Genomic DNA, 12,697 nt, shown 5'->3' with positions numbered 1-12,697 from the left:
TGCTGGAGTGGAAAGTACAATAAAATATATATATATATATATATATATAAGCATATGTAGTGGTAAAGTCCGTGCAAGGGGCTAGTAAAGGGATGAACAGTTGGTTGGTATTTAATAATGAGATGAGAAGAGTAGAGAAGGGGAGGGCAGACTGAGGTAGACTCATGCAGGGAAGATCACCCCCCCCCACTCAGCGTGGATGTATATATGGTTCTGAGATGCAGTACAACTACAAACTGCATTTTAATTTTGTTTCAAATTCTTAAGCACTGAAAATCAACCGTTTTTGTTGTTTTTTTACACAGATTTTTCTAGATTTGTTTGAGGTTTTTTAAATAAAACCAACATGGAAAAGCAAATGTTAAAACTTCCTTCTATCCACATCCCCTGGTTTGTTTCAGTTTCAGTTGTCGATCCCGTCCGCCGACCGCGGCTCAGAAAGCCAACGCTGGTGTTTCGATGTTTTCCTTCACGGCGAAGGACCTGCAGTGTTTACAGAGCAACTGATGTATTTCGCTTGATACGTCTCCTTTAGACTCGGCACTCTGTAGTACCGGCTGTGTAGTAGGCAGTCATTGACTTGTGTCTGACATCGCACAATGGGGGAGCAGGAATTGTAAAACTGACGTGGTTGTTGTTGTTTTCATTTATATTTTTATCGAACTGTCAACGCGGCGCTGAGAGTTGCTGGATTTCTGCTTGTGTCATGTCGAATTACGAGCTCTTTTCCTCACTCATAGAAAAAAAAAAAAAAAGGCTGTTCCTCTTAACCAACTGCTGTTGAATTTGTCGTGTCTGTGCTCAAGGTTTTCAAAGCTGAAGGCCTCTTGAGCAACCATAAATATTGAAACCTCTCTGTTAACGTTTTACATATATATCTCATTGGAGCTTGAAATTGATTTGAAGTTGGCTGAAAGGAGACAAGCATTTTGAAAAAAGAAAGCCCAAGGGAGAGAGTAGACGGATTTCTTTTTATTTTTTTGGGCGGCTGAGATTAACGTTCTCATAATGTAAGATTGATAAAGGCTTGACATATCCTACTGAGCGCTATCTTTCTCCTTTTTTCTTCCCTCAGCGAGTTTTGAGTTCAGCCGCAGCCGTCTTTCTAGGCACAGCAGTTTTTTGTCCTCTCTTCAAACAAAGCAGAGTGTTGACTAATTCGCTTCGGTTCCTTCAGGGTTGTTTCACCTTAAATTCCCACTTCCGGAAGGTTTGAAAGTTCTAGTCATTCATTTTCATACAAACATCTTTCACTGTGACACAGAGGCAGCTGGGACTTTCACTGTCTTTCTGTCGTAGGGGCTCCACCTTTCGTTTTGTTTTTTGAGCGAGTGCCGATCCTAAATCTTTCGGTTTATTAGCTCTGATCAGTATTACTATTTAATTAAAATTTAGTGTTTATTGGCCCTTTGTGACCAGTAACTTATAGCGCTGTTACACCAACCTTCTTTGGTCCAGACCTTCAGACTTTCCAGTTTAGTCCGAATCAAAATATCAGGTATGAAAGGTTCTTCGGACCAAGGGCAAGACCAACAGACCAGAATTTAGTCCGGCCACAAGAGACAGATGTGAAGTATTGTGACGACCGGATGTGCATATGTCAGAAAACCTTCAATTTGAAACCCAAACTAACCAGATCCACAATGGAGCAAAGAAACAAGGCTCTGACCTGAACTCAGCAGCTGCAGCGTTTTGTCTAAAAGCTCTTTTGTGAGTTCCTGACCACATCTGAATAACCGTGAAGGTGAGGTAATTTAGACCGAGAAATAAATTGCTTCTCTTTCTTGCTCTAGATAAGACGACACAATCTCTCCCGGCATGTTTTTATGTGATTTTCTGCTCAGATTTTTTTTAATGGAAGCTGCAGAGCAGATTTTTGCAGAGGTTGGGATAACAGACTTGAAACTGCCACGAAGACAAGATGCCAAAATAAAGTACTTGTTTTTTGTTTTGAAGAGAGAATTAGTCTCAAATTCAGTCCCTGGCTTCGGTCTCACCTCTACGCATCGGGCCTGTCACGGCGTGAAGTAGCTGTGAATGTTGGATTATCGGATTCAGAAAGTCACAGGCGCGGTCGGACTCAAGCCTCCGTTATCCCGATGTCAGAAAGGTGCGAGAGGGATTTAGTTGCCGAGGCTAATGGAGCGTCCAACGAGCAGTTCACAGGCCACTTCAGATTTGTTGTCTGGAGTGCCAGTGTTTTACAGAATTGGCCAACGGCCCAAATTTGTATCCATTGTTTTCACCGCCTGTGTTGCAGAATCCCACTCGCTCGCTCTTTCCGTTGCTGTGTCGCTCATCGCACAGTTCACTGGTTTCTTCAATTGCTCTGGTTTCTTCATTTTCTCTAAACAAAAGAGGAAGAGACAAAGGCCCAGAAAACTCACAGGGCAACAGGAAGTCGCCCTGCATCTCGTGAATGCCTTCTGGGCCGCACTTATACACCCTGTGATTGTTGGATTGCAACAAATCATGACTGATGACATATTGTCCGATATGAAAATGATCTGAATTATGAATAGAAAGCGTCCGCACCTGCTCCAGAGAGTAAACACTTTCATTCATCCAGTGGTTAACGAACGTGAGGCTGTTGTTTGCCGTAGGAATTCATAGTGAGATTATTTTGCAGAATACGAAACCCAGCAGAGGAAGTACAGTATATTTAGACTCTATTTTCTCCGGTGTAGACACAGGTGAGGTCTGTTAGTTCATGAAAATGGTCCCGTTGGTGAAAAGTGATAAATCATTGTTTGCTTACCCTGATCCTTCCTCTCTCTCCTCCAGCTGGCCATGACTCACCCCAGCCACCACCTCAACTTCGGCATGAATCCCGACCACGCCCGCAACTCGCTCTCCAACTGTGGCATCCGCCAGCCCAAGTACGGCGACAGGAAGGTCCATCACATGTACATGAGGAAGAAGGGTGGGTGTTTCTTTTGTCTCTCTTGACCGGTCCGTCTCTCCTAAGTGTCCCCGACCCTTTAACCCTGCGTGTCTCTTGTCTCTTCTGTCAGGAATCAACACGTTGATTAACATCATGTCTCGTCTGGGCCAGGATGACCCCTCCCCCTCCAGGTAGGCCGCCCCCCCCCCTGCCGACACATATCTGTTCACGCCATCACTGACCACGGGAGCAATCAAAGGGACCATGCTTGTGATTAATATACCCGGCAGGCCTGCTGACAGGAAAATTAACTTTAACTGTGCGAGGACGGGAAATGAAATGAGCTAATTTTAAGGGCAGTGGCGACTTATTATTGAATGTGAGCTGCTGTTCTCCCTCAGAGCGCTGATGAGGTGAGCAGCAGTTTGTGTGTGTCTGTGTGTGTGTGTGTGTGTGTGTGTTTGCAACTTCTTCAACTGCCTTCACATCTCCCACTTTCCCACCTTCCCCCCCCAGGATCAATCACAACGAGAGGCTGGAGTTCCTGGGCGATGCTGTTGTCGAGTTCCTCACCAGGTGAGAAAGTGCTGGCGCATCTTTGATAGACGCAACCGCTAATTGAAGCCGACTACAACACTCAGCCTTTCTTTACCCCCCCCGATCCTTCCTCACCCCTCTCTCACTCCGTTTCTCCCCCCCCATCTCATCGTCTACATCTATCTGTCACAACCACGCTCCTCTCCACATTCTGGACTCATTCATAGACAGTGATTTACTGGTAATTGGAAAGGGGATGTAATTTTTTTTTCCTCCTCCTCTAACGGCCTGAAATTTTCCATGACAACTTGCAATTAGCTGTCCAGAGCTGCTGTCTGGAATGCTGACTGTGTTATTGACTCCCAGGTGAGTGTGAGCGATGCTGCCCGGCACTTATCTCAGCCCGGCGCTAATTATATGCAGCCATTATTAATCGCATAGACTACCTGCGAGCGAGCGAGCTGCCCACCAACCAACTGCACCTCCTCCTTTTCGTCTGAGTGGAGGTAATTAGTGGAATATATAAGGGGATAAAAAAAAGCTGCTTCCTGTGTTTCCACACGGCTGAGCACTCTCATGTACACACACCGGTTTGTGGAGAAAAAAGGGGGGAACAGATTTTTATCTGACTTTCATTTGCACCAACAGCATAACTCCTGCGACCAAAATGCAATTTGTAACCATCGATGCTCACACTTCCACAACAGTGAGCATTCAGGAGCGGGATTAAACCTTAATAGGAAGTGACACAGCGGTACACAGGACGCTGCTGCTGCTCCTGATGCGGCGGGAGAGCAGTCGTAGTAAGAAGGTGGTTAGCCTCCGTTTCTTTGGATATCTCCGGGCATGTTTTTCCACGCTTCCCCTCCTTCTTCTTCCCCCTCTTCCTCGGCCTCCCTCCTTTGATTGTTAGCGTCCGACGAGACATGCTTGGCCTGCGCTCTGGCCCTCTGAATTATTTATCAGCCTCTTGTCCAGTTAAATGGGAACAGCAGATCCAGCCAACTGCACACTGCCCTCGGAGGCTATCTGCGCTGCTGCTGTCGGCTCCTAACACAGGGAGTTAGTGTTGAACATGGGGCGGGGGGGGCAGGGGGCGTCGGCAAACTGCACTTGCAATATTTGTCGTGTTTCGTCTGAGAACGATTTAATATTTCATCCAGGGGGGTTGGGAAAGATCAGGTAAGTTTCAAAATGAGCAATAATTATTAAAAGGCTTGAGAAGGAGAAGTAGAAATCCTCACTGTCGTTGCTACTGGAGCACATCACATCTGTTTCTGGGTCCGTGAAGCATAAAGTTTAAGAATCGCTGCTGCCGAAGATGTAAGGAAAAGCAGAATAAATAATGGATGACAGACGAGACTGAGCCGCCGCCTCTGTGTTCACGTAATGACGCTCAGATGTAGAGTGTGGTCAGTGAGGTCGACAGTTCACTGCAGCTCAAAGAACTACAAACGAGCACATTTAAAGGACTCACTTCCTGCTCAGGTTCAGGTTCATCACTTTTATTAGTGTTATTATTTGAAAAGGAAAAACGCATAAATGTCTTTATACTGTCCGTTACTGCAGCTCCTTTATTCATCCTCTGTCTGAAACACTTGAAAAAGTTCTGCAAAGTTGAAAAGTTTGTGGTAAAGTGAAACTCCTCGACTCCACAGAAAATACTGAAAATCCTAAAACTCCTCGTGGAAATCATGAGGTTGTGACATGACATCACAATAGGAAATGTGCCACATCTAACTTCATTATAAATTGAAAATGAAGCACAATCATAAATTTCTTACTTTCTTTTTGTTTGGAATATATCCAAGAGAACATGCAGAGCATACAGAGCACTCTACATTAAACATTACAGAACATTACATAACAAAATAAAAAAAATACACACATAGATGAAATAAAACTAATTAAATAAATAAAGTAAATAATTAATTTCTTACTTTCTTAAGTCACATTTGAAAGTTTTTACGATAACTCGAGTCCTGAATCGGTTCAGGTACCTGCGGGTGGTCATGAGGTCCTAACCCAGTCTATGTGTGTGTGTGTGTGTGTATGTGTGTGGTTCTAGTCAGAAGAGAAAGGAGCTAATAACTATATAACGTTCACTAGAGGAAAGAAACAGTGAAAACACTTCATCTGTCTCATTTAGGTTTAAATAATAAAGTCCCGATCTGCTTCTGAGGAATGTGTACGTGTTGTTTCTTGTACCTGGAGGACGCCGGGCGGCCCAGTCAGACAGTTAGTGGGACTGACACGTTTACCAGCAAAACAAAGGGACTCTGCTGGAGTTATTCACCATTACTCTCAAGTGTTTTTTTTATTAATTCCAAGTGCTCTGTTTCCACAGTGAGATCACAATGCTCTGACAAATAGACCTCTGGTGAATTTGGGAAACAGAACGCCACCTGCTCGTCCCTCTTTGCCTTGATTAGAAATGACTGAATTAAACGGCCTGTTTTAATTCAAATGGAATCAAATGACACGCAGCGGTTAGGGAGATGCTGGACCGTAATGAAAATGGAACCTGCTCTCCCGGAACCCAGCTGTGGAACCAGCCAAGCGGCCGCGTTTAGGGGGGGGGTGGGGGGGGGGGTTCCAGCTCAGACCTGGAGAGGCTGGAAATCTCTGGGAAATGGATTAAGTGGTCTTGATAAATTGGGTAAATGCCGGATGAGGGCGAATGACAGAAACGTCTCTTTGCATTAAGGTCACGTTACTGCTGCTTTTGGAAAAACGATCCTCAGAGAAGAAACCAAGCGATTCTGTGAAGAAAAGAAAAAACCATGAAATCTGAGTCTAACCTCTTTTTCATTTCTCTTCCCACAGTGTCCACCTGTACTACCTCTTCCCCAGTCTAGAGGAGGGCGGCCTGGCCACGTACAGAACAGCCATCGTGCAGAACCAGCACCTAGCCATGCTCGCCAAGGTAAACGCCGCTCCTAACAAGTCCTCCCTCCGCAGGTCAAAGCCATGAAAGGTCGGCGATCTGACAAGAGAACGTGCCTGAGACGGCGTTATTGTTTTTGGAGTCTCGCCGTTATGACTCGGCTTCTCTCTAAGGGGGCGCTGGGGAGAAGTGTAATTTTTGTGTTGCTGCCATTCCCACCCGCTTCTCGCCCCTGCAGGTTTGTAATTGGAGATAAAAGGTTGTTGTTTTGGAGGACCGGTGCAGCTGGGGTCCCGGTGGGCCCCTAGAGGTCTTCCTGAAACACTCTCCAGTTCCGTGTTATCACCAGACCCCCTTGCTTCCCCCCCCCCCCCCCCCCCCCCGGCCGCTCGCTGGCAGCACGGCAGAGCCAAGCCGCACTCACTGGCACGTTTGTAAAGAACACAACAATAATCGTCCCGTGATGTGAAGAAAGCAATTAAAAACTTCAATCTTTCATGTTGCTCCCTGCTGAATACAAAGATGCAGCCGCCCGAATCTGCATTATTGCTGTGTAGCAGTTTGGCTTGTTTCAATTTGCCGCTCGCGGTAAAGTGAGTGTGATACAGGGTTGGACGTTGCCAAGTTGTTTACCAGGCTCCTCTGAAGCCGTCTGCTCAAGAACACTCGCAATTATCTTTCAAAAAAAATATCTTCTGCGAGCAACAGCACAATCCAGCACTTCACTCGGGAAAAGGCTTAAAAGTCAGAGCGGGTTCCCTCTGAGTTTGGAGTGTTTATGAATTGTGATTTTTAATTTGTGTGTGTGTGCAATCACGGGAGGTGGGATACCACCAACAGCTAGCAGCCGTAATTAAATAGCACCCTGACTGTTTTTTGGTGGCTAATCATCGGTGGTGCGCTGCCAGTGAAGTCAAGTTGTTCTACTTCTCACTTGGCTCAGAGGAACAGTTGGAGAAAGTTTGACTGACCCAACACATTAGAGACTTGCAGACTTATTTACATGAAATGCAGACGTAGTCACTATTTTTTACTGCAGTCGGATCGAGTCCGTCTGTGTTCTCAAGTCGTTCAATCAAACAGAAGTTAACAAATGGATCCACTGAGAGTTCAGAGTAAGAACATGTTCAGCAGAAGGATATCTATGTTGAATTTGGTGCAGATCCAAATACGAATCTGTATGTTGTGAAATTTAAACGTTTCATAAGGAGACTGTTTGGCCCGGGTGGAGTTATGATCCCTCTGTTCTATTTCTACATCTGAAACCATTCACAGGTAGATGACAGTATTATACAGAGATAAACAGGACATTGGATGTTGTGATAATATTACAAAAGATAATGGAGTTGGACGCTGTGTGGTTTTTGTAGAACTGACTCACTTTTCATAGAGAATGAAGGTCAGCCACTCTACCATTTCACAATTTGTCCAGGGATTATCCAGCTCCTGTGTGTGTGTCTGTGTGTGTGTGTGTGTCTGTGTGGTATTGTGCATGCATGTATGCACATGTGTGAACATTTTCCTTGTGTGCCGGCTTAGTGCATCATGCCACAGCTGGACAACACATGGGCACATCTGTCAGTGCCATGAAATAGAACCTTTTGCAGCAAGGTCGGGCAATCTTTCTTATTTCCCTCGAGTTTTTTCTGCCCTTTTTATCCCCCCCCCCCCCCCTTTCTTCTTTTCCGCGGAGAGCCGACGAAAATGTGCAATACCAAAAAAATGCTATTACTTTTTAAAGAGGCTATTACCGAGGTGTCGGCGGTGGCGCGCTGATATGAATGTGTTTGTCTTTCCCAGAAACTGGAGTTGGATCGCTTCATGCTCTACGCTCACGGACCGGATCTGTGCCGGGAGTCGGACCTGCGTCACGCCATGGCCAACTGCTTCGAGGCGCTTATCGGTGAGATTCCCCACGAGACAGACACACAACCTCCGGGGTGACGGGCTGGTGCAGGAGACCACAGACAGAAAAAAGAGAGAGGGATACATCTTTTGAGGGAACGTGATATGTAAATCTGCGCCTGAAAGGACTGATTTACATCCACTGAAAAACAAACACTGTCTCTTATTAGCACAACACAAGAGTGAGTCTGGGCTCGACACTCTTTTTAATGCTACTAGTTTCAGTGAAGTGCTGCTTGGCCGGACTTTGATTTATCTGAAAAGCTTTTAGCAGCAACGTGTTAAATGCACCTGCTTACTTCATGTGCTCGGAAATCAAACAGAATAGTTAAATTCAGGTTTTCGTGTGTTTTTAAAGTGTGTAAATAAGCTGCAGTTGGTTTCCCATGAGGCCGTGGAAACATGACGCAGCTGGATCGATCTCAGGAGATGTGGTTTGACCTCTGGCTGGACAGGAAGTCCCCAGAGTGCTGCTCTGCCCACAGCAAACACATACACAGGCTCGCTATTCATCTTGATAGCGGTTCAGTGATAGAGTTTGTGCAGTGATTAGGACCCTGGGCTGGAAACCGCACACTCACAGAGAAGTCTCTCACACACACACACACACACACACACAGACACACAATCTCTCGCTGGTGACGATCTCCTCCTCTCCCTCCAGCCCCATGGGCAGCGCCGAGCTAAGCCTCACTCCTGGAGAGCTGCAGCGTCGGCAGCTTTCCTTCGTCTCTTATCACCATCTTGATTGAACCAGTTCAGCCATCTCCGCGCCCCCCCGATGATAGATACAGAAAGTGGGTGGCTTTAAAGAGATCTTCCCTCGCCTCCCTCGCCTCCCTCTCCTCTCCTCGCCGCCGCCACCGCCGCCGAAAAGCAGCAGCGTGCGTCGAGCAGCAGGGAAAGTGCTGACTGGCTCCGCGGCCCCCTGTCGGCCCCGGGGCCACCGCACTTGTTACAGGTTCATTATCGACAGAGACGGAGTCATAATCTATTCTGTCCCATGGCTGCCCCCCCACCCCACCCCCCCGCCTCACTGCTGCTGCACATCCAGCGAGTCCTCGCTTCCTTCCTTCCTTCCTTCCTTCCTTCCTTCCTTCCTTCCTTCTTTCCTTCCTTCCTTCCTTCCTTCCTTCCTTCCTTCCTTCCTTCCTTCCTTCCTTCCTTCCTTCCTTCCTTCCTTCCTTCCTTCCTTCCTTCCTTCCTTCCTTCCTTCCTTCCTTCCTTCCTTCTTTCCTTCATTCCTTCCTTCCTTCCTTCCTTCCTTCCTTCCTTCTTCCTTCCTTCCTTCCTTCCTTCCTTCCTTCCTTCCTTCCTTCCTTCCTTCCTTCCTTCCTTCCTTCCTTCCTTCCTTCCTTCCTTCCTTCCTTCCTTCCTTCCTTCCTTCCTTCCTTCCTTCTTTCATTACTTCCTTCCTTCATTACTTCCTTCCTTCCTTCCTTCCTTCCTTCCTCCCTTCCTTCATTCCTTCCTTCCTTCCTTCATTACTTCCTTCCTTCCTTCCTTCCTTCCTTCCTTCCTTCCTCCCTTCCTTCATTCCTTCCTTCCTTCCTTCCTTCCTTCCTTCCTTCCTTCCTTCCTTCCTTCCTTCCTTCCTTCCTTCCTTCCTTCCTTCCTTCCTTCCTTCCTTCCTTCTTTCCTTCCTTCCTTCCTTCCTTCCTTCCTTCCTTCCTTCCTTCCTTCCTTCTTTCCTTCTTTCCTTCCTTCCTTCTTTCCTTCCTTCCTTCCTTCCTTCCTTCCTTCCTTCCTTCCTTCCTTCCTTCCTTCCTTCCTTCCTTCCTTCCTTCCTTCCTTCCTTCCTTCCTTCCTTCCTTCCTTCCTTCCTTCTTTCCTTCCTTCTTTCCTTCTTTCCTTCTTTCCTTCTTTCCTTCCTTCCTTCCTTCCTTCCTTCCTTCTTCCTTCCTTCCTTCCTTCCTTCTTTCCTTCCTTCCTTCCTTCCTTCTTTCCTTCCTTCCTTCCTTCCTTCCTTCCTTCCTTCCTTCCTTCCTTCCTTCCTTCCTTCCTTCCTTCCTTCCTTCCTTCCTTCCTCCCTCCCTCCCTCCCTCCCTCCCTCCCTCCCTCCCTCCCTCCCTCCCTCCCTCCCTCCCTCCCTCCCTCCCTCCCTCCCTCCCTCCCTCCCTCCCTCCCTCCCTCCCTTCCTTCCTTCCTTCCTTCCTTCCTTCCTTCCTTCCTTCCTTCCTTCCTTCCTTCCTTCCTTCCTTCCTCCTCACGGTCTCATTCTCCCGTCTGAGATTTCAACTTAATAAATGTGATGAATAAACAAGCTGGTTATAAAGGGAACCTGTGAGAGAGAGAGAGCCGCTGTCAGAGTGTTGCCCCCTGTGGTGATGAGCTTTAGATTGCTAACTCAAAAACATCATCAGCACCCCCCCCTCTCCCCACACACAACCCACTCACCAGAGACACACACGCTGAGGGGCAGAGCGCACACACACACACACACTCGACACACTCGACACATTCAAAGTCACTTGCATCCAGAATGCCGTGTGATGTCGTTTCTCTTCTTTCAGAGACTTTTTTGTCATCTTCATTTCAGTTTTTCGGCTCAAACGCTCCTTTAAGACCTCGCTGTCGAACCGTCTGTCTCCACCCGCCTCTCTCCCCCCCCCCCCCCCGTGTGATCTAGAGTTTGGGTGTTATTAGGTGAACGCCATGCCAGGCGCATGATGAGTCATCCTGTCACTCTGTCGTCTCCTCCTCCTCCTCCTCCTCGCCCTCCAGCCCCTCTGACGATTCTCTCTCACTGAACCGAGCGTTTTTTCCACTCGCACGACAAACGACCGAGCGCCGGCACGTGCCTTCCGATTGGTTCAGAGGGCAAACACACTGACGTCTCTGTCTGACATCAGACGTCAAACACACACTTTCCCAAAAGCAGCTTGTTGTCTCAAGACCCCATCTTCTTCTTCTTTTCCTTTTTAACAAGTCCTTCTCCGGCTCGGCACATGCGTTGAATTCAAATCTTCCTCTTTTCTAAGGCTCGTGTTTTGAAAGCCGCGACGGAATATGACCCGCTCATAATATTTCCAAGGCCCCGGCAGATAGCGTTAACGGCTTACCGTGCATGTTTTCTGACCTTTGTTTTATTTGTTTCTCAGCCACAGTGACCGTTGAACCCGGGCTGTGTGTGAAATGGCAGATAATCTCCTGCTTTGCATGGGCAGAGCTCTCTGTGCACGGAGCCGAGGATGTGTCTATCCGCTGAACCCCGAGGCAGGGCCATTCTGCTGCTGGAGACACAGAGAAAGAAAGAAAGAAAGAAAGAAAGGGAGCGAGCCGGAGAGAGAGAGAGAGGAGGAACGGAGGGAGTGAAATAGAGGAATGGAAAGCAAAGGCATCTGCAATGCAAATGGGTGCCCTGCAACCCTGAATAATTCAAAGTGTTGAATGGAAATCTTGCTTTTCTGATCCTCCGTCATTAACTTCTGCCGGAGTGGGCCGTTCTCATTTAGGCTCTTTTGGCCTGTGCGCCTCCTCCCCTCTCCCTCTCTCTCTCTCTCTCGCACCCTCTCCCTCTCTCTCTCTCTGTACTTTTGCTCTTGCACACTTTACCTCTCTCGTCTTTAGAAACCACTTCTGCTTATTCGGAGAAGCTCGGCTCGCCTGTTGCCCCCCCCGACTCCCTCTCCGGTCCCCTCTCCGCTGATAAGCCACGTCGCTTCCCTCCTGCCGAAGTGTTTTGAAAAGAATTGGGAGAGAATAAGAAAAGAGGTCCTCACTCTGTTTTTTTTTATGGCCCTAATTTCTCTGTACAGTTGATGGGTGGATTATACGCTGCCAGCAGCCATGGGGGATACAGATGGTGAACCTTTGTGAGGGCCCTCTCTAAGCTCTCCCTATTAAAAGAACGGAGAGAAAGGATTATCTCTCACTTGCTGAATATCAGATTCATACACAATACCGCCGCTGTATTCACCGAACAAGTGCTGCTCCCTTTGTTAATTGCTGCGATGGTAGGAGCAGCCGTAGTGGAGTTGGTTTCTTTGCACGCCCTCTTTTCTCTTTTTTTTTTGTTTCTCCTCCTCAGCCTCTGCTCCGAGCCTCACATTTGGAAAGTAAGATGTTTGATGTGACAATGCACTCAGCCTGTCTTTGTTGCCGCCGCTGCTGCTGTGGTGAAAATTCTATTTTCATGTTTTGGTTTCGTTTATTTCATTTCACTTATTTATTTATTTTGCCTTTTAATATGTTGCTTTCTGTGTCCGTCTGCTGCTTCAGCCCCCGTTGAGCCGAGAGGGAGCGGCTTAATATATTATTTGATGGATTAGAGCCTGAGCGTTTTTGAATAATTCATTCTAGGTTATTAATGTGACTGTCAGCCGCTGGTGTTTCATATGCCCCTGACTCTGGCTTTTTATTGGTCACTGAAAGCCCACAGACATTGGAATTCCATTCCTAAACATAACACTGTACAGCCGGCGTGGTCGTCTGAATTAGACTGCTGACAGATGTGGAGATTCATTAGTCGCTGGCCGTGACTG

General features: G+C 47.3%; 1 protein-coding gene across 1 annotated transcript in view; it reads left to right on the top strand.

Annotated features, from left to right (window-relative positions):
- Positions 1 to 12,697, top strand: part of drosha (drosha ribonuclease III) — an 83,203-nt gene that overhangs the window by 30,926 nt on the left and 39,580 nt on the right. Inside the window, exons 18-22 of the mRNA XM_061093698.1 lie at positions 2,785 to 2,923; positions 3,015 to 3,075; positions 3,401 to 3,460; positions 6,248 to 6,347; positions 8,109 to 8,211. Coding sequence (XP_060949681.1) covers positions 2,785 to 2,923; positions 3,015 to 3,075; positions 3,401 to 3,460; positions 6,248 to 6,347; positions 8,109 to 8,211 — 463 coding nt within the window. The remainder of the gene's footprint in view (positions 1 to 2,784; positions 2,924 to 3,014; positions 3,076 to 3,400; positions 3,461 to 6,247; positions 6,348 to 8,108; positions 8,212 to 12,697) is intronic.

Source organism: Limanda limanda, chromosome 20, assembly GCF_963576545.1.
Source record: "Limanda limanda chromosome 20, fLimLim1.1, whole genome shotgun sequence".
NCBI classification, from domain to species: domain Eukaryota; kingdom Metazoa; phylum Chordata; class Actinopteri; order Pleuronectiformes; family Pleuronectidae; genus Limanda; species Limanda limanda.
Note: the sequence above shows the minus strand (reverse complement) of the source record. Positions and strands in the feature narration are given on the sequence as shown.